Source organism: Mauremys mutica, chromosome 1, assembly GCF_020497125.1.
Source record: "Mauremys mutica isolate MM-2020 ecotype Southern chromosome 1, ASM2049712v1, whole genome shotgun sequence".
Classification (NCBI taxonomy): Eukaryota; Metazoa; Chordata; order Testudines; family Geoemydidae; genus Mauremys; species Mauremys mutica.
Genome location: NC_059072.1, coordinates 20,378,302 through 20,400,635, shown reverse-complemented (window position 1 = coordinate 20,400,635; position 22,334 = coordinate 20,378,302). Strand labels below are relative to the sequence as shown.

The 22,334-nt window shown below is 40.3% G+C and overlaps 1 protein-coding gene across 1 annotated transcript in view; it reads right to left on the bottom strand.

Moving 5' to 3' along the window:
- The window catches only part of SEMA3E (semaphorin 3E), a 230,774-nt gene that overhangs the window by 18,546 nt on the left and 189,894 nt on the right, over positions 1–22,334 (bottom strand). Inside the window, exons 6-10 of the mRNA XM_044979219.1 lie at positions 13,177–13,296; positions 11,071–11,213; positions 8,974–9,088; positions 8,509–8,578; positions 7,382–7,526 (exon numbers count right to left, since the gene is read on the bottom strand). Of these exons, the coding sequence (XP_044835154.1) occupies positions 7,382–7,526; positions 8,509–8,578; positions 8,974–9,088; positions 11,071–11,213; positions 13,177–13,296 (593 nt within the window). The remainder of the gene's footprint in view (positions 1–7,381; positions 7,527–8,508; positions 8,579–8,973; positions 9,089–11,070; positions 11,214–13,176; positions 13,297–22,334) is intronic.

Genomic DNA, 22,334 nt, shown 5'->3' with positions numbered 1-22,334 from the left:
GCATGCACACATACACTCACATAAAGGGAGTTTTCCAACCAGTGTTAAGGCCTCTCACAGCGTATTACAGAAATACATTAGCTCCAGGTCTCTAATACAGTAGAGCTGATCAGGTTTTTTTCAGACATAGGATATGTCTACACAGCAAAAGCTGGGCACAGGCTAGCCTACTTGGGCGAGCTTGATTCCAGCTAACAAGGGTAACAACAGCAGAAACAATGCAGCACAGGCTTCAGACTCTGCAGGCTAGTGAGCCGAATATATACCCAGGATCCATGCTGGGCTTCTACTGACTGTGCTGAGTTGTCTTCAATGCAGTTGTTACCGAGTTAGCTGGATTCAAACTAGCTCGGGTGGGCTAGCCTATGCTCAGGCATACCCAGAGAGCTTTATTTCATTGGAAAAGTGGCTTTTTTTTTTGTAAAAAGATTTTCTGATGAAAAATTTACATTGTCAAAATGTTTAGTTTTTCCACAAAAAGTGTAGTGCCTCTTTTCCCCTCATTTTTTAATTGAAAATATTATCAGAATGGTTCTTGGCTTTTTTTCATTAATCATAAGACAGGAGGGAGAAAGAAGTTTCCTACCTAGTACCGCCAGCCATGTAAAATGAGCAAAATAGCAACATTTGGTATCAATCTATAGTTTATTTTACTTTGATTGCAGAATATACCATAATAGGAAATTAAGCACATTTTAAAATGAATCCCACTACACCAGCAGTAATTCTTGATCTCAAGATGCTTAGTGGCATTGCATTTAATTCTCATTTCTACCTCATAATGACAGCATTATATATCACAGGTTAGCCTGAAATGCCAACATTTGCATTGATCAATCTACCATTTTGCAAAGCAAATACACGGTGAGTCAGTGATTGGAGAGAATTTACTGATTGGGTTAAATTTACTTATAGGGCTAAATGGTGGCATTATCCATAAAGGTTAATTTTTAAATATTATGTAAAGAATAGGATAATGTCCCCTAACTTAACATAGATTCTTCATTTCAAATTTGCCTCATGATCTCTAATTGAAAGCGTTTATGAGCAAGCTGGAAATATTTCAGTAACATTCACTTCCTCCCAATCTCCGCATGACAGTGTGGTTTTCAGAAGCATTTTGAGCAAAGCCACAGTAGCAGGCTCTCCCTATTTAAATTGGATTTTCAATCAATAAAATGAAATAAAATCCTCTTAATGTTTACTGGAAATGGTCATTTTAAACTTGCAGCCAACTATAATTGACAATAACAAGCTCCTGCACTTGTCAAAGGGGGAGATGTTTGTTTCCACTTTTGGGGGTTGGCTCCATGAATGCTCAGTGTTGACTTTGAAGTAATTGTCTAATCAGCCTAAGGATGGAGTTTCACCAGCTGTTTGTAATAAAGGGAAAAGGTTTGGGGTTTTCAGAGAAGCTGAACCTCCGCTTTCCCTGGACTGCACAGCATATTGAGTAGCACAGCCAAATTCCATTGCAAAGTTCCAACTCAAGAGAGATTTAATAAAAACCATCCTTTGCAGGCTTTTATTTTTGAATTAAAAGCAATAAGGCACTCTAGAAAGGAATTGGTAGATGCAGCTGTCTCTAAAGTTTCCCTTCAACACCATTTCTGAGGAAGCTGGTGTTGTTTTCAGAAGCACCATAGTAAAAATACAATAGATGTGACAACGGAGTAGTAGCCTGATTAGACACATGACCAAAGTAATACTTCCATCAGACACAGACTGTAGAGTCTGCCAGAACCAATCTAGTTCTACCAAATACGTGAGCTCTGGGTTTGTGTGATTTAAAACTGCTCTTCTCCACCAATTTATAGACTCTACCTAGTCTCATCCAACAGCCAACATCAATAGAAGTTGATTCACAGAGGTGAGCAAGGTTTGTCGCTTTTTTTGGTCACTGTTGCTCTCAGAATTAACATGGAGAAGGCACCGGGATCAATGCAACCAACATCTTTCCAAGAAGTGGCACCGCCAACATGCCACTCCTGAGAGTCTGGTCCCCAGCTCAAACTCAGAGAGCCAGTGCCTGGTCCATGCAAAGGTCCCTTTGTGCTACTGGAGCAGCACTAAATGACCCTAACGCTGCCCTAAATCTCAGTCAAGAATGGCTGAATCTTCAGCTAGCATAAAGCAAGCATAGCCAGCTGATCCAGCATAGGAAGGCAACGCGACTCAGTGAACTGGGACTCAGGGTTCAGGCTCTGCCACTCACATGCTGGGTGACCTTGACCTCTCTGTCCCTCTCTTTCTGCTCCCACCCTTTGTCTATCTTCTCTATTTAAATTGTTAGCTCTTAAGGTCCAGGGACTGACCCTTACTCTCTGTTTGCATAGTTTCTAACACAATGGAGCGACTCAGAGTCCCTGGGAAGATAGTGTCATTGATAGAAGAGTTCTAATGGAATTGAAATCTGTGCCTAAGTCAATAACAGATACATGGCATTGTTTCCTATCTCTATGGGAGTTCAGCAAGGCTGCATTATGTCACCATTGTTCAACATCAATATTGATTGGTTGATGGATAAGCTTGAGGAGGCAGCCATTTGTGGCAGTCACCTGAAGATCATTCTATTTTGAGATCTCGAATACACCAATGACATTGTCTTGTTCTCTCAGTTTGGTGAATTGCTGCAGCGGATGTCCAATCTGGTAGAGCAAAAAGCACCACACATTGGTCAAAAGAGATAAAACAGTCTCTGGCATCCTCCAGCTCTAGATTATAGCCAGCTCAGTATTAACTGGTCCAGATGGGATACTGAACAGCTGGAAACTGTCAAATACATGGGCAGAATCACAGACAGGGTTGGAGGATGCTCAAAAGATGTGGACATACATAGAACAGCAGCTGCTGCCTTGTTTCAGGGCCTTCAGCTTGCTTTGTTTGCTGAGAAGCTGAGGATATATGGAACCACAGTTATACCAACTTTATTGTATGGCAATAAAACATGTGCACCGAGGAAGGCTGAAGAACCCCAGACTGATATTTTTGATTCCCATCATCTTCGTCAGCTGCTCCATATCAAGCGGCAAGAGAAGATTAGAAATGAGGATATTCAAAGTCAAACCCTTCCATCAGCATTGATTTGGTTTGGATGACTTTCTTAATGTAGACATATTATTAGAATGGAAGACCAACAAATTTCGAAGCATGCATACCAAGGAATGCTGCTACATGTCCAACAATCACATGGGTGCCAAAAGCTTGGGTGGTGCGATAAGATTGCCAGGGATGGACATAAACTGAATATACAGCTAGACTACCGTAAGCACCTTGCCAGAGACTGATTCAGGTGGCACTGAATCTGCAAATTGGCAATGTCCCTTTGGTGATGATAATGACAGCACAATGGGGCCCTGATCTTGGTTGGGGCCTCTAGGTGCTAGGAAGAATAGGGGCATGATATGGGTGTCAAGTTGGAATGGCACACAGCTCCTTCGCCTGTCTCCCCATCAACTAGGCTGAATTTGGTTCCCGATAGCTGAGGATTTAGCACTGTATTTTGTCCTTCTTAGCAGAAAGTTCCATTTAATGGCTCAGTGCTAGTGATTTGCTCAGAAAAAAAGAAAACTCAGACATTCGGATTTGTTTAAAAAGATATCCTAACAGAAATGTAGAGACTAATGTGGAAATTCTCGTTCAGTTTTACTCAGTCCTTGCTCTGGGATATGAGAGTTTTGCTCCATGAAAAAGGAATGAATATGGACTTGCAGAATAGTTGAGAAGAATCTAATCTTTGTAAAATAATCAACCATTCTGCAATCTGTTTATGGTGCATCCTCATTTCCTCTTATTTTGTCAGATACAATAACTGGCATAGCAGTCTCATGGAAAGTATTAAATTGGGAGATGATTACTTCAGTTTCCTTCCACCACCTGGCTGAAAATTAGGCATTTTACTTGCCAGTCTTTTTATCCTGACTCATCATCAATAGCTGAAGTTTGTCCCCATGTCAACAAAGGAACAAAAAGCCCTGTGACATCAAGATGGTCAAGATGGTATAAATCTCATTTACAGTGTTCAACTCCCAGATAATCTCTTTCAGGGAACATATTCTGTTGTACTTTGGCTTGTGACTCCTACCCCAAAAGAAGCTGCAGGAGCCAACAGTCATTTTTCAATGAGACCGGATGGTGAATTTGAGATTATACTGTAGGGAACGAAGCTGCATTGGTATGGACTAGATAATCTAATCGGCCTGTCTACCTCTCATTTCTGTGATTTAATGATAAATGGATTGCACACAGTTTATTTTTGCATATGATTGCTTTTAGGATAAAGCTTAATACTGATTCAGATAGCAAAGCAAAAGCAATACCATAAGTAATGAACCAGCAAACTGTTTACTCCACTGGTAAACTCAGGAGAACAAACCCTTAGCCAATTAGAAGATAAAAGGGTGACATTTCAAAGAAGCATGTGTGTTTTAGCTAAACACGTTACATATGTAAATGGGCGTCACACAGCCAAAAATCTGCATGAGTCTGACATTTTACAGGAAAGGCTTGTTGAGCCTAACAAAAAAAAAATTGCAGCTGGTAATAATACCTTGTATAGCTAATTAGTTACACAAGACAACTGTGGGGAAGGAGCCATATGGGGAGAGGAAAAAATTTGGGGTCTAATTCTCCTCTCATTCACACCAGCTTTACATGGTTCAATTCCATTGACTTCAACACAGTTACTCTTGATTTACATCAGAGGAAGTGAGAGGAGAATCAGGCCTTCTTGACCCTGGGCCCGATCCTGTGAGGTGCTGACAAACTCTTGGGAGGTACTGTGTACCCTTGGCTACCATTGAAATCCATGGAATGCAAATGTGCTGAGAACCTTTTTAAAAGCTCCGAAGCCCACCACCAAGAATAGTGGTGTTTAGATTCCATGGTGATGGGAGCCTTAGAGACATCGAAAATGAGAGACAGACAGACAGAGGGCACCTGAGAAAGGGATGCTGGTTCATGCTTGGGAAGAAGCATCATCATAAATATTCTTCCCCTCTTTCTATGCAAGGAATGTGTAAGTGATCCCCGTCAGAAAGCTGGCAATACACCAAATAAAAACTTATATGCCACGCACAAACTACTGTGCAAATACCAGCTCCTGTATACTGGCAAAATATGCCATGGGAAAAAGGCCAGCTCTATTGTATTTGCAGAGTATGCCCCAGGGTTTCCTTTTCACTTAGTGTGCATTGGGACTAAGATCCATTTCTGGGAAAAGTCATAACAAAGTCAAGAAAGAAACACATTTATATTCTTCTTGCAGCTCTGTTCTTTGCAAATTTGTAAAAAAAATCTTTATCTCCTTTCACCATGTTTGTAAAATTGGCAAATCGTTGGAATTGTTTGGCAAATGGAATGGAAAGCAGGATGCTCAGAAGAAGGGATAGAAAGTGGGAACTGGTTCAGATCAAATCTATCCATCCCATCTGTAGGGTCCTGGCACTATGGTACATAGCCATACATATTAAGGCCAGAAGGGACCATTGTGCTAGTCTGGTTTGACCTGCATGACAGAAGCTCTGGGATTTCACCCCAGTAATCTCTGCATCAAAAATAAATTCTGGTTGAGCTACAGCATATCTTTTGGAAAGACACCCAATCCTGATTTAAAAACTTAAATTGATGGAGAATCCAACACATCCCTAGGTAAATAGTTCCAATGATTAATTACCCTTACTGTTAAAAATCTGCACCTTTTTTCTAGTCTGAGCATTGACCTATATTATTGGAATCAAGAATCATTTGATCCTTTGAGCAAAACCTGCATCAAATTGAATGAGAACTTTGAAGTAAGGTTCAAAACAGTGGATTAACTTTTCTTGATTTAACATTTTATATAGCCTAGATAATTCTACTATAAGGTGGGTGCACAACTGGTTGGAAAACTATACTCAGAGTAGTTATCAGTGGTTCACAGTCAAGATGGAAGGGCGTACCAAGTGGGGTCACTCAGGGATCTGACCAGCCTCTGCTTCTATTAAATATCTTCATAAATTATTTGGAGAATATGCTTATAAAGTTTTCAGATGGTACCAAGGAGGGTTTGCAAGTGGTTTGGAAAACAAGATTAGAATTCAAAATGATCTTGACAAAGTGGAGAAATGGTCTGAATTAAATAGGAGGAAATTCAATAAGGACAAATGCAAAATACACTTAGGAAGGAATAATCAATTGTACAAATAAAAAATTGGAAATGACTGCCTAGGAAAGAGTACTGCAGAAAAGGATTTGAGGGTTATTGTTTACTCATATATAGTTTGTGATCAACTATGTAAAACTGTTGCAAAAAAAGCAGACATAATTCTGGGATGTATTAGTAGGTCAGTTTTAAGCAAGAAACAAGAATTAATTATTTCATTCTACTCAGCACTGATAAGGTCTCAGCTGGAGTACTGTGTCCAGTTCTGAGCATCACACTTCAGGAAAGATGTGGACAAATTAGAGAGAGTCCAGAAGAGAGCAACAAAAACGATAAAAGGTCTAGAAAACATGACCTGTGAGGAAAGATTGAAACAATTGGATTTGTTTAATCTGGAGAAGTGAAGACTGAGGGGGACATGATATTAATGGGCTTAAATTGCAACAAAAGAGATTTAGGTTCAACATTGGGAAACATTTATTAATTGTTAGAGTAGTTAAGCACTGGAACAAATTACTTGGGAGGCTGAGGAATATCCATCATTGGAGGTTTTTAAGAACAGGTTAGACAAACACCTCTCAGGGACTGTCTAGATAATATTGAGTCCTGCCTCAGTACAGGGGACTGGACTAGATGACCTATCAAGGTCCCTTTCAGTCCTGCTTTGAGCAGGGGGTTGGACTAGATGACTTCTTGAGGTCCCTTCCAACCCTGATATTCTATGATTCAGTCCTACATTTCTATACGTTTTTTGTGCTAACATTTTCCTTTTTCCACTGCATATCCTGGTCCTGGCGGGGACCAGTAAAGAGGTAGTGAAATACCTTGAGAACGCCTGGTTTTATGCTATTTCCAAACTAATAAAACCAGAAAACATTGGAGATATTGCAAAAAAGTCAATTACCACTTCCATTTATTTTTTGCCCCAAAACCACCAAAACATGTAATCGTTGTAGACAGAGTCATGAGGTGATAACTAGGGTCTAATCCAAAGCCCTCTGAGTCCCTCGGGATCTAACTCTCATTGTTTTACTTTGAGTAAAAGATATTGTTGATTGTCTTAATAATGTATTGCTAGAGTCATTACATCCATTTTCAATAGCATCATATTGATATCAAATACTCATTATCACAATTCTGGACATGATATTTGTCCATCATGACCTGTTTATTTTATTTGCTTCCCAACTTGAATTAGACTGACATCACAATAGAAAATAGGGTTTCTCTTAGACCTACCGAACCAGGCCTGGGGTAAGGTACTTTTCCTTCATACAGAGACCAATGGTATTCAGGTCCTTCTTTATGAGCATAAGGTCCATTGAAGGCTGCTCGGATGCTAGCTATATGATAGACACATATAGCATATCCTCTAAAAATATTGCTGTAAAATAAAAATCAAAGATGTTAAAGCAAAGATTGTAACTGTAGTGTACAGTTTAGTGGTTGAATTAATGATACTAATAGAACTTATTACATAAATGTAATACCCTGTGAATGCATTAATAATGAGTACTCATGAAATCTAGATTTAGCAAGATATTTTAAAAATATGTCTAAGTTTAAATATGTGATTGGTCCCATTGAGTTTAATGGGACAGATTACCTTATCTCAGGTACTAACATGGCCTCCATCACTACCATAGTATCTTGATGCTTCACAATTTTTAATGTATTTAGTCTCCCAACACCTCTTTGAAGTAGAGAAGTGCTATTATCTCTATTTTACAGATGCAAAATTAAGTCATAGAGATAAGTGAATTGCTCAAAGTCACACAAGAAGTCCATGGAACAACAGGGAACTGAACCTCAGTTTCCCACCTTCTAGACTAGGGCCCCTAAACTCTAGACCCTCCTTCTACTCATAGACTTTCTCTATTCATTTGTATAACTTCTTGCTGAATCAGGATATATGGGAATGATACACCGCCACATAAAGTCAATCTGAGTCCTTCTATTGACTTCAGTGGACAATAGATTAGGCTGGGGTCGGCAACCTTTGGCATGCGGCCAATCAGGGTAATCTGCTGGCGGGCTACGAGACATCTTGTTTATGTTGACTATCCGCAGGTACAGCCCCCCCGCAGCTCCCAGTAGCCGGGTGCAAACCACGGCCACTGGGAGCTGCAGAGGACCATGCCTGAGGACGGTCAATGTAAACAAAATGTCTCATGGCCCACCAGTGGATTATCCTGACGAGCCGAAGGTTTCTGACCTCTGGATTAGGCTCTAAGTGAAGCGGAATTAAATTGATCAGTTATACAATGTGTATCAGTTATATGATATTTATCACACAACTGACATCTTCCTTAATTATAGACTGGTCAAATATGCCTCTATTACTGTCGTATTTCCTAGCTGGTTACCTTGTAGTGTTAAAGAGTCCAAATATCACTGGATTTTTGTTATCCCGAGTTTGTAGCAAAAACACATCCTCTGTAAAAATGAAAATACAATGTTATTTATAGCTCACCTACTTTTCCCAGTCCCAAAGGACATAGAGTTGACTGCTTGTTAACAGTGTAAAGTTATTTCTCAATACACACGACTTAATTTCACACAGCTTTTAAAAACATGATATAAATAAATACAAGTGTAATGGAAGATAGCCTACTCTGTAAATCCATTTTATATATTATAATATATATATTTGAAACATAAGGAACATATGTATAGAAATATATGGAATATATATATTTGTTGTAATTCAAAGATTAGTAGTCACTTCCTGTTAATGATACATGTCCTATATTGAGGGTAAAAAGGGATTAGCAGGGAAGTTCACATTCTGTACAGTGTGGTTTGAACAGAAATAAAGTTACAATGTTTACCTAATTCATCGAAATGTGTATCGATTCCATTCATTCCTGGTACAGAGCAGATCAGTCTGGTTTTGAGGAAAGTGCTCCATTTATTCACCAACATTCGCTGTCCTCCCATATCATTCTGTGTGGAGAGAGAAACAAATAATAAATGTAATTTAGAGGAATACTCTATTTTGACTTGCGCTTTCATCATGCATTTCAATGTCTGACGCATACAATTTCAAACCACATTTCTATTATTCCACTTGTTATTATTGTTTTGGGGCCAGTCTCTAGTAAAACTGTAGAGATTTATTCAATTTCTCATTAAAAGCTGTGGGTTTGTAAGAATTTTTAATTAAATACCAGGGCTGCAACTAGTTTTACCTGTCCAGCTGTTGTAAACCCTTCACATTTATTTCTACAGTCTGTTAACTCAATAGCCCAAACATTTTAGCTGACCGTATATTTTTATATGAACTGAGTGCAGCGCTGGATCAACAGACTTGGAGACAGAAGCCCCAAATCTGTCTATGGAACAGGTACAGACAGGGCTAATTCACTGCAACCTTCCATACAGTGTCCTGCAAATATGTCCCAAGACCTATATCGGGGAGCCCCCAGAAATTTCTCATCAATCCCAGTCGAACTGTCCTCACTGCGGCTGCTGGCCTCAGTGCCTCACGTGCCAGACACTCAGCCCCCATCTTCCAACCTGGCCTGCCCAGGTGCAGTGTCATTTCTCAACCTTGAGAGGGGACATGGGCCTCTGGATGCCAAGCACTGGTGATGTTGAGAATCTGGGTTTCAGTCTGATACCATCCCTATTTAGGATGTTTCATATACTTGACTCTCTTTTAACTAGGGGCTGCATAAGAAATTTTAACAAGCCGTTTGCTGGAAGCTAAGTGTAACATCCTGTGTCTCCTGCTAAGAAAGTAGTTTTGCATGTTGTTCCACTTGTACATCTCTGTACATCCATCAGTCTTCCTTTAATTATGAAGAATGAATGTGGCTGCCTTCAAAGGCAGACTAGACACTGGGAAATCTGCAGTCTATTCCTGGCTCTGCTACTGACTTGCTGTGTGACCTTGGCAAATCATTTCACCTCTTTTCCTCATTATCCTCATCTGTAAAATGGGGATTATGCTGCTTACTAGCTCACAGTGGTATTGCAAGGATTAATTAGTTCATATTTAAAAGGTGCTCGCCACATGTAAGACTGGATCTATTGCAATCTGGCTCATTTTTGGGTCTTGGGGGGGATAGGTCAGTGGTTTGAGCATTGGCCTACTAAACCCAGGGTTGTGAGCTCAATGCATGAGGAGACCATCAGGGGCAAAAATCTGTTTGGGGATTGGTCCTGCTTTGAGCAGGGGGTTGGACTAGATGACCTCCCAAGGTCCCTTCTATGATTTTTGCTATTCATGCAAAGAGGCTAGAAACCAGCTGCAAACAAGCAGCAGAATATTCCAATCCCAGGAGAGCTCCTTGTTGGTATCCACAGGGAGCCCTGTGAATACTGTTCCTCCAATCCCTGATGTACGGGGCACATTGGGGCCAGGAAGGTATGTGCTGGGCGCATGTGGCTGAGCTCCCATATCCTCCCATGTATGGAGGGACCATAAAGCATTGTGTTACTTAGAATGGCCTGGCAGCAGCTGTAAGTGGCTTTGGGGCTGGAGCCAATACCTCACACAGTCAGTTATTCATCCTCCACCCCTTGTTCCAAGGAGAGCTCTGATGCAGGTTAGAATCTGGCTGGGGAAATGCTGTTTGAGCATTGAGTGCTAAGTATCATTATTATTACCAAAATGTCACTTAACTGCAAAAGAACCTGAGATGGGCTTAAACCACAAAACTTGGATCCATGTCTGGATGTTGAACATCCTCACTAAAGAGTTCAATAGTGTTTGGATGTGGAGGTTCAGCTTCCAGCCCAAATGTGGGTTAGGATTTTGAATTTCCCAAAATTTGGAGGATGGTTAGATGCGGGATTTTTGTTCAGACCCATCTGACGCCTTTCCCCTCCACCCCCAATACTAACTGATGGTGGGAGAATGTATGAAAAAGTGAGCACACAGTAAGTTTTTCTAATAGACGATCAGAACAAAAGAATCTCACCGCACACACTCGTCCAACTCTGGCATAAATGGCATGAGCGCTTGTTTCTGCCTCTAACGCTTTTTCAGTAAAGAAGAAATAGACTTTGTTATCATCCCGGTCTTCATTGTCGGGAATCATGTATGAGCCAACAAACTTTGGTTCTTTAAAAAAGAAGGGGAAAAAAGGAGTTGGCTCAAGTTTATTAAAACATCATAAATATTTAAAAAATCAATTAACCATTTTAATAGAGAACAGGAAAATGTGATGAAGGAAGCAGAGATTTTCCAGGAAAAGATCTACCATTTTGGGTGAGGAAATAGAGTAGAAACCTATTTTATTTGGGTGGGTATCTACTGAACATGTGGAAAACATTAGCTTCCAAAATATTTTTATAGCTCCAATTCGCATATCAATATGCTTTTGTATATGTTCAAGGAAAAGATCTTTCCCGCCCTGTTCTCTGGGGCTTTTACATTTTAGCTTAAATTAGGCTGAAACTTGGCACTGAGTTTATGTAGCAATCTCTGGCCACATACAAAATAAGCCCAGGAATACCAACTTTGGCTTCAGACAAAGTGCTGTTTACCACTGAGATAAAGGACCAGCTCTGTTCAGCTAGAAGGAGCTGGGTGCACCTTTGTTAGGAAACGGTAACCACGTGGAACTTTTCTGGTTTGGGTTTTCATTACTAAACTGAAATTTGGGTTTACCCATGTTGTGAACCTTTAACACAAACCTGGGCAGAGTTCTGAGTGATTCCTTTTCATCCCAAGTCATTCTGGGAAAGCATTTACAGCTTTCTTCAAAAGCAGGAACCGCATTCATTCCATTGACATGACCTCTTAAGAAGCTTAGAACCTGACATGATATCATTATAGGATGCTTTTTTAATGTAAGCATTTCATACACTTCTGCTCTGATATTGGAGCCATATGTTGCTGTCATTGAGGACTAAGCTGGGGATTTTATGCTGGTTGATTAAAATATAAATATATATTTTAAAATATTTCCCCTTTTCATAATCACAGTGTAAAAATTGAGGAAATTAAAAAACAAAACTGTAACCATAGCACCATGATACCTAATTTTAAACAGAGAACATCTCTTAGGGATAAGATCAATTTTGCCTATGTATTGAGTATCTTTTTAATTATCAAACTTTTAAATTATCTTTAACATCATTTATATCAGGGGTTCTCAAACTGGGGATCGGGACCCTTCAAGGGGTAACATGGCTATTACATGGGGGGTCATAAGCTGTCAGCCTCCACCCAAACCCCACTTTGCCTCCAGCATTTATAATGGTGTTACATATAACAAAATGTGTTTTTAATTTATAAGGGAGGGTCACACTCAGAGGCTTGCTATATGAAAGGGGTCACCAGTAAAAAAGTTTGAAAACCACTGATTTATATAGTACTTGCCATTGTAGTATTCAAGTCCGCGATTCAGCAAACTACTCAAGCATGTATTTAGTCTCATAGGAGTCAAGAGATTGAAACACTTGCTCAAAGTTAAGTACATATTCAAGTGGTTTGGTGAAATGAGGCCTTGTATCTAGGTTGAAATCCCAACGCACTAAGTCAATGGCAAAACTCCCATTGATTTCAGTGGGACCAGGATTTCACCTAGCATCTGAAAAAATCAGCACTTTTGAGATGCCTCCAATCTACAACCACATTTTAGAGACAATGAGCCAAATTCACTTGCACTGGCACAAATAGATACAAACTGCACTTCCTTGCACCAGCCTTCCTCTTTGTTCCCTAGGTCTGAGGCCCACTGGAAAAACCTCTGTCCTCTCTCTGGCTTAAGGTGGAGGCTCCTTAGCTGCTGCACTGAATCAGCACATCTAGCCTCCCTAAGCATGCACTCTCCATAGGTGACCTACCAGTTGTGGAATCACATTGTCCACTGCTGGCTGCAAGCCTGTGTTGGTGCACTCTTTCAACCCCTTGGGAGAACCTTGTGCAGAAAGGAGCCCTCTCTAAAATTCTGTGCTGGATCCAGGGTGAATCTGGCTCATGACATTGTAGTTTTCATTTCTGATAAACAACAGATCTCCAAAGAAGATTTCCCTAACTTTATAAAGAGGAGGGGCCCTGTATCTTTCACTTCCAGTACCTTTCAATAAACGCTCATCATCAGGTTCAGTTCGAATATGTGGCATATGACCCATAGTACGTAAGACAGCAGCATCTCTCCCCCAGTAGTCATTGTAGAGCCCAGCAAACAGCTCACCCCCTGCAGACCAGACATATTAATAAACAAGTTAGGGCAATACTATACTTACTAGGTATTCTGGAAGTGGTGATGAAAAAAACACACGATAGATACAACTTGTATCTACAACTTTAGCCAAGAGATTGAGTCAGCCACTGAGTATGTGAGGTTGTGTATGAACTGAGAACATTAGGAAAAAAGCCAACCCATGGGAATGTTTAACGGATGCTGGCCTGTGGCACAATTTTACCCCAAAGCCCATAATTTTAAGACATAGGAAAGTTGTAGTTAATACTTTGGACAAGACTGTGGTGTTAGAAGCCTGCTGGAAGCCAGCCTAGCTTTTGGAAGGTAGCAAGGAATTCTGTTTTCTCCCACATAGTGCAGGCTTCTCTTTTGTGAGAAAAACATTTTGTTAAAAACTGAAAAAACTTCAGGATTAAAAATACCTGATGGGTTTAAATTACAGGAGAAAAAGTTTCCATGCTGTCTGTGTCTATACTGAGAGTCTGATAAAGTATATTCATTAGTAAGATTAGCAAAACCAAAGGTTCCACCAGATTCACCCTTCCTCATGACACACAACTCTTAAGCTACAATAAATAAGGAAGAGAAACTGGCTAAACTATTTGGGGTAGGAACTGTGTTTTTGTTCTGTGTTTGTACAGCACCTAGCACAATGGGGTCCTGGTCTGTGACTGGAGCTCTGAGGTAGTATTGTAATACAAATGATAAAAAAGAGAGAATAGCATGCTATAGATGGTACTTTTTTATAAGGTGAAATTTCCTGTCTAAAACCAAATTGTGCTCCTCAAAAGGTACCTACACTTAACGGCTCTAGGATCTCATTCTTGTCTTATTGAAGTTGATGAAAAGAGTCTTATTGACGTCAGTCCTTTAGAAAAGAAGGATGTTCTTGCGATTATGACACTGGACTAGGAGCAGGAGATCTGCCTTTAATTCCTGATTCTACTACAGCCTTCCTGTGTGACCTTTGGCATTCACTTAATCTGCCTCAGCGCCCCATTTGTACAATGGAGATAGTAATGTTTCTTTCTCCCAGCCACTGTCTGTCTTGTCAATTTAGACCAGTGGTGGGCATCCCTGCGGCACCCTGCTTGCCACAGCTCCCACTGGCTGGGAATGGCAAATTGCAGCCACTGGCAGCTGCGGGGGGGCCATGCCTGCAGATAGTCAACATCAGCAAAATGTCGCGTGGCCCGCAATCAGATTACCGTGATGGGCTGCATGCGGCCTGCGGGCCACAGGTTTTCCACCACTGATTTAGACTGAAAGGTCTTCACAGCAGGGTCTGTCTTACTCTGTGTTGTATAGTGCTTAGAAGAATGGGACTCTCATTTCAGATGCAGCCGCTAGGCATTACATAATACACAGATAATATATAATTACAATAATAAATTAATAATAATATCTCTGATTCTGTGAGATACTGTGACTTCACTGGGAGCTGAGGCTTCAGTATCAGAAACTAATAAAATGCTTTACCTTATTGTAATCCTATTTCTTGTTCATGGTTATTTATACCAACTATATTTCCAAGGAAAATGGCATTAATCTTTTCATTTGCATGCAGAATGTTATTTTAGAACAGTACTACCCAATGGAAAGACTGAGGTGGGGGAGTCCAGTGGTAGGATATTTTCTGAAAGACAGCTGTGAACAGAAATGGGGCCAGATTTTTCAGAAGTGCCCAGTGTGGGGAGTGCTGATCACTTTTGAAAATCTGTCCATAAGAGACTTAATGAGAACAGGTAGATTCTGCTGATTTGAAAAATCCAGCCCTTCTCTAGGTTCCTAAATGGAAGCTGAGCTGTTTTGAAAACTTTGCCCCTTATGTTTTTAGCCCATAGATTTCTACTTAATAACCACTGGTATATTAAAATGTAGCACATTGTCTTTTTCTAAAAGAAAACATATGCAAACATAATCTTGATTTCAAAGTTTTATAAGAGGACAATATCCCCCTCCTAATAAATAAATAATAGTCATAGTCGACATAAGAGAGTCAAGTTCTTTCCGTGTGTTTTCTTGGGCAAATGTAAATCAATGAGGGATCCGCAGATGTGTCCACATGTCTGGCAGACATGGCCACATGTTTTTTGCCACAGCCTGCTTTCTTCGCTCATGCTTCTCTTTGGCTTTTTCTGTTCAGCTGATCTCAATGGGTTTAACTTCAGACCAATAGGTCTGCCACAATCCTGATCTACTACCAGTAGCAGCAGCTTCCCATGTGTTCGGGTCGGCGTGGCCAGTTTTTAGGTGGACTTTGAGAGTGTTCTTCTATTGTTTTCATTGGCCTCCTAGCATATGTACTTCCATTTTCAACTTTCCATAAAATATGGCTTTGGGGAGTCACATATCATCCATATGTACGAGGTGACCAGTCCAGTGAAGTTGCAAGGATTAGGGATTCAACACTAGTTAGGCAGCACTGGACCAGACTTCAATGTTTGATAACCTGCCCAACCACTTGCTGTTACAGATGAGATGCAGACAGCACATATGAAAATCTTCAAGTTACATCAAGTGCCTGTTTTAGGGTGTTTTAATAATATACCACTTATGAATCCGAGATTACATTAGCATTTGTTTAGGTTTCATTAAAAAGTAACTTGTTATGACCACGAGATGGCAGACTTACATTATAAAATAAAACAGCTGCCACAAACTATACAAACAGACAGAAGTAAATTATTTCCAGTTCCAAGCTAATCTGTGTGGAGATTTCAGTAACACCATTTCTTGCTCCCTAATCAAAATAAACGTACTGATCAATAACATTTGCTAGTGATTATGGACTTTAATGAAAGCACAAATTTTGCTTGCACATCCCCCATAGGTGAGGATTTTGTTTCTGTTAAGAGTTATATGAGAACTTAATGGTACCATAAGTCGAAATAATGATTCTGAAAAGTTTACAGCATCCTGGCAGCTGGGGCTGGTTCAGAGACCACAGCTGATTCAGAACTGAGGGAAGTTTTCCCCTAGGCTTCTCTTCATCAAGAATGGGTATTACCTTATAACATAAACTGAGTCACCACCATGTAACATATCAGCAAGTGAAATTAAAAAAACCCAACAACCCAGCACCCCAGTGGTGCTAAGACAATAGAGCTTGCCAGTGTCTGAATAATATTCAAAACATTCTTTGCAACATGTTAATGAACTACACAACCCATATATCGCCCTTTCAAAAATTCCATCTGACAAATCACAGGCTGCTTCATAGCAGTAAAACTGTGGAAATTTATAATTCAAAACACGATGCTTCTCTGCTTTGAACAAGTTGATTAGCAGTACACTTAAAACATGGAAAATACCATCAGCTGGAAGATGGATGCAAATAAGCATTTGCTGTACTTCTTTTTACCATTGTATTATTTGTATTGCAATAGCACCTAGAAGCCCCATGGACCAAATCCCCATTATAGTAGGTGCTAGACATACACAGAAATGATATACAGTCTCTGGCCTAAAAAGCTAACAATCTAAGTATAAGACAGTAGCTATCAATGGAAGTACAAGGAAACAACGAGATTATGCTACGATCAGCATGACAGGCAGTGGTCTCAGCATAAGAACTTTAACTTGATGCTGCAAACTTTTACCTTTTTGGTATTCGGGGATTTTCTATTTTCTCTCTTGTCCCACAATAGACTTTGGATCAAGCCTTTAAAATCATATTATGGCACCAAAATAAATGGCCAGGTTTTCGTATGTACAAAGCGCCCTCAGAAAACAGATTTAGGTACTGAGCTGAGGACTCCCAGTTTGAAAATTCTGGCACTAATTTCTACTTTTTTTATCCCCCTGTTGTGAAGATTCCGCTATCAATCACAGTGCATATTAATGGAGTGCTCTCCTATCTCTATCTCAGAGTTTTATAAGGCCACCCAACTCCATTGTATGTGAGCACCTTCCATGTAAAATCAATAGCAAACTCTCTACTGGACTCAGAATCATAGATTCCAAAGCCAGAAGGGATCAGTGTCATAATCTAGTCTGACCATTTGTTTAAAACAGGCCATAGAACTTCCCCAAAATAATTCCCAGATCACATATTTTAGAAAAATATCCAATCTTGATTTAAAAACTGCCAGTGATGAAAAATCCACCACTACCTTTGGTAAATTATTCCAATAGCTAATTACCCTCACTGTTAAAGATTTACTTCCTATTTCCCATCTGAATTTTTCTAGTTTCAACTTCCAGACACTGAATCACGTTATACCTTTCTCTGCTAGCCTGAAGAGCCCACTATGAAATATTTGTTCCTCATGCAGCTACTTATAGACTGTGATCAAGTCACCCCTTAACCTTAACTTTGTTATGCTAAATACACTGAGCTCCTAGATTCTATCCCTGTAACACAGGGGGCTCTTCTCTGAGCCCTCTTCAATTTATCAACATCCTTCTTGAATTGTGGACACCAGAACTGGACACAGCAGTGATCGCACCAGTGCCAAATATGGAGGTAAAATAATCTCTCTAGTCCTACTCAAGATTCCCCATTTATGTATCCTAAAATCACATTAGCTCTTTTGGCCACAGCGTTGCACTGGGAGCTCATGTTCAGCTGATTATCCATCATGAACCCCACATCTTTTTTCAAAGTCACTGCTTCCCAGGATGGAGTCCCCCATCCTGCAAGTATGGCCTACATTCTTTGTTCCCACATGTATCCATTTACATTTAGCTGTATTAAAACACTTCTTGTTTTCTTGCACCCAGCTTACCAACTGATCCAGATCTCTCAGTTCCAGTGACTTGTCCTCTTCATTACTTACCATTCCCCCAACTTTTATGTCATCTGCAAACTTTATCAGTGATGATTTTATTTTTTCTTCTAGGTCATAGATATAAATCTTAAATAGCATAGGGCCAAGAACCAATCCCTGCGGTCTCCCACTAGAAACACATCCGCTTGATGATGATTCTCCATTTACAATTACATTTGGTCAGCTTTTAATCGATTTTATTTTCCCATGTTAATTTTATATAGTTCTAGTTATTTAATCAAAACGTTGTGCAGTACCAAGTCAAACTATTCGGTGTCTGTCACTTTTCCTTTTTCCAGGTAAAATCTCTGCTTGGGGTAGGATTTGTGTTTTGAGGGTGGGGGGGGGTATTAATTAAAGAACTGTTAACACTGCCTGCCTTCCAGACAAAAAATGGATCCAAGCCTGAAGCCTTTACTTAGCTGAAGTCAATTTGGCAGATTTTGCTCGATAGGTTAGAGCATTCCTCCCACATCCCATTAAGTTCAAAGAAAGGTGACCATCAAAGTTTAATTGAGAACACAAAAGACAATTCCATGTTTCTCTTTTCTAGAAAAAAAGAATTCAAGAAAATGAAATGCAAACTGCCCCTCCAAAAACAAACAAAAAAATCCCCCAAAACAAAGCTTACCCAAATGCAACTTTAAGGTTATATAGAATGAATCACAAATGTCTGAAAATGCTGATAAATGTCCAGAGTTAATAATCCCTACTGTCATTTTGCACTTATAATAATAAGAAGTTTCCATTCTTATTTTTCAGTTAAGAATGTAGATTAATACATTCCCTGTTCATGTTACAGGATTTATATAACTGAAAAATACAGGACATGCAGGATGGTTGTTCCTTCTGTAACCTTAACTTAAAAGTTTCTTACGGTTTTCTGATTTTGTTCTCCTCCTTCCTTACTAACAACATTCAGCTCTTTTAGGACCTGGTGCAAAGGCCACTGAAGTCAATGGCAGATTTTGCATTGTCTTTGGATAAGTCTATACAGAGTTTTTCTTCTGTAGATCTCAAAGCGTTTTACAAAGGAAGGTAAGTATCATCAGGCATCCCATTTCAAACTGGAGGACAAAGAGTTACTTGCTCGTAGTTGCCACTAAATCAGGGCAGAACCCGAAACAGAACTTCAGACTCCCAGCTTAGTGCCCCGTCCACTGGCTTTCTGTAAATTTGCACAAACATAGTGTTTTGTAAGCACAGTGATTATATAAAGTAGGGAACAGATTAAACAAATAAATCTCTTCTCTCTTGACTATTTGCTTGTCTAATAGCTCAAACTAGTCACATGCGGCTCTTCAGAAGTTAATATGTGGCTCCTTGTATAGGCACCGACTCCAGGGCTGGAGCTGCAGGCGCCAACTATCCAGTGTGCCAGGGGGTGCTCACAGCTTAACCCCCAGATCTGCCACAGGCCCTGCACCCAGTCCACCCCTTCCTGCCCAGGGCTGCCCACAGGATTCAGGGGGCCTGGGGCAAAGCAATTATGGGGGCCCCTTCCATAAAAAAAAAGTTGCAATACTATAGAATACTATATTCTTGTGGGGGCCCCTGCAGGTCCCGGAGCAAATTGCCCCATTTGACCCCCCCAAGGCAGCCCTGTTCCTGCCCCCTCCTCTGCCATGCCCTCACTCCCCCTCTCCCCACCCCTGAGCCTCCTGCATGCCATGAAACAGCTGATCAGGAGGTGCGGGGAAGGAGGGGGAAGCGCTGGGAGCTGGGGTGGGAGGGAAGCTGATGGGGAAGCTGCTGATGTATTACTGTGGCTCTTTGGCAATGTACATTGGTAAATTCTGTCTCCTTCTCAGGCTCAGCTTGGCCACCCTTGGCTCAAACTATTGATTCCATAGCAAGAAGATTCATCAGAAAAATCAGGGAAAAGCAATAGGAGCTAGGATTAGTGGACTGCGATAGCTGACTTCACAAGGAAAACATTTCAAAATATGTTAACACTGATGCAACTCACAGATTCATAGATTATAATGCCAGAAGAACCACTGTGATCATCTAGTCCAGGGATCGGCAACCTTTGGCACACTTAGCGGCGGCCAGCACATCCCTTGGCCCACGCCACTTCCCGCAGCCCTCACTGTCCTGGAACGGCGAATCGTGGCCAGTGGGAGCAGCGATCAGCCATACCTGTGGACGCTGCAGGTAAACAAACCGGCCCGGCCCACAAGCAGTTTTCCCTGACGGGCTGTGTTCCAAAGGCTGCCGATCCCTGATCTAGTCTTACCTCCCGTATAACACTTCCCTGGACCCCCTGAATTAATTACTATTTGATCCTGGTACTATTAATTACCAGGCAGCATAGAAAAAGAGGGGGAGGGATAGCTCAGTGGTTCAAGCATTGGCCTGCTAAACCCAGGGTTATGAGCTCAACCCTTGAGGGGGTGACCCAGGGATCTGGGGCAAAATCAGTAATTGGTCCTGCTAGTGAAGGCAGGGGAATGGAATCAATGACTTTTCAGGGTCCCTTCCAGTTCTATGCAATAGGTATATCTTCATATTAAAACAACTAGGGAATATCTTTTAGGGGAAAAAATAATGTTGATTTAAAAATTGCCTGTTATGGAGAATCCACAAACCTTAGTAAGTTGCTCCAATGATTAGGTACAATGATTTTTTATTAAGAGTTTCATACATGGAAAGGAAATTCTGCTATTTGAAACAACAGGGCTGAATTCTGCATTCCTAGTACACTCAAAATTCCCTAGGAATTTTAGATGCAGACAGAATGCAGGGTAAAGCCAACACTGGCTGCTCCTCTAATGTATATTTTCTGAATGAGGAACAAATAGGTACCACGTTAGGATTCTTTAAACTTCAATAATGAGATTCACATTGTTTTAAGGTCACATATACATTGCAGTCCATTACTGTAAACTTTTCAGGATGTGCCAGAGCAATTAATACACAAGATTAACATAACTACCTGTATAATGTTATAGCGTGTATAGGGAAATGATGCATTTTCTTGCTTGACTTTCTAAAATATTCACACTAATCTGTTTCTAATCAGCAGAACAAGACTTTGACAGCATATAGACTTTAGGTAGACTGTGTAACAAATATTTGAACCTGATTTTGGTGTGGTCGCAGTTGAGTGGGTATAGTTTATCTCTCTGGAGAAGACACATGCGTTGTACACTATCTAATGTGTCTAATGGTATCTTCTGTTTTTTATCTCATTAAAATCAAGTCAGGCTTTGCTTTGGAGTGCTTTTAATTAGATATAACAAATAAAGGGACAATTTCTGCAATCCTGGAAAGCAACTGGAATTGTGTCTGACAACTCAGGACAATAGGATTTTGTGCTTCTAAGCAAAAAAGTGTAAAAGTTGCAAAAATGTGCAAAGAAGAGGAAAATGCAGAACCGATTTTTTTTCAGGTGACAATGGTAAAGAAGCACAAAAGCCTTTTTTTTCTAACACTGAACAAGAAACAAGAACAAGAAATCTCTCTGATTCCTTATAGATTTTACCTGGAAACGTCCCCAATCTCCCTCTTGCCTGGCTTTGTGCTACATTTTAAAAGAAACAACACAAGTATCCTCACAGTTATCAATAATGCAATATACCAGCAAATTAATAGGGGGCAGTGTCGTGATGAAAATCTCTTCTTTGATGTGACATAAAACACATGGCCGTACCCCATGACAATTTTCCTAAGAATACAGGTATAAGCCAAGGTTAAAAGGGTGCCAAATTCTAGCACAAAGTTGCAACATTCCTTTTAGTTGAATCTTTTGTGTAATATCAAACAAATATTATTTCCCACTTCTCCTCTTAAAATTACTGCAAGTTTAGAATAGATTTCTACCTCAGAAATGGCTGTGCTTCAGGTGTTGGTGATGTTTTTGGTATGAGTAATTTGAACTGAAAGTAGTAAAACAATGGAAATACTAAGAGTTACCATTAGTAGTACTCCATTTTATGGAGCCGCTAAGCTATAACTTTTGCAAAGCACCCCAATGGCACGTATTCTATATTTTTAAAATATAATAATTAAGAGTACTAGTATGGGGCAGTTCTTCTACACAGGTGTAGCTCAGGCCCAGGTCCTCAGTGATACTTACACACCGAACTCCCACTGATTTCAAGTATTTAGGTACCTAATTCCCCCTGGAGTTAGGTGCCTAAATATCTTTGAGATCTGGGGCTCAGTGACTTCAGTGGGGATATTCTGCTCAGAACTAGGCCCTCACAACAAAATAGAGGAATTACTTTTAGCTATGTGATACAAGTTTAGAAATAG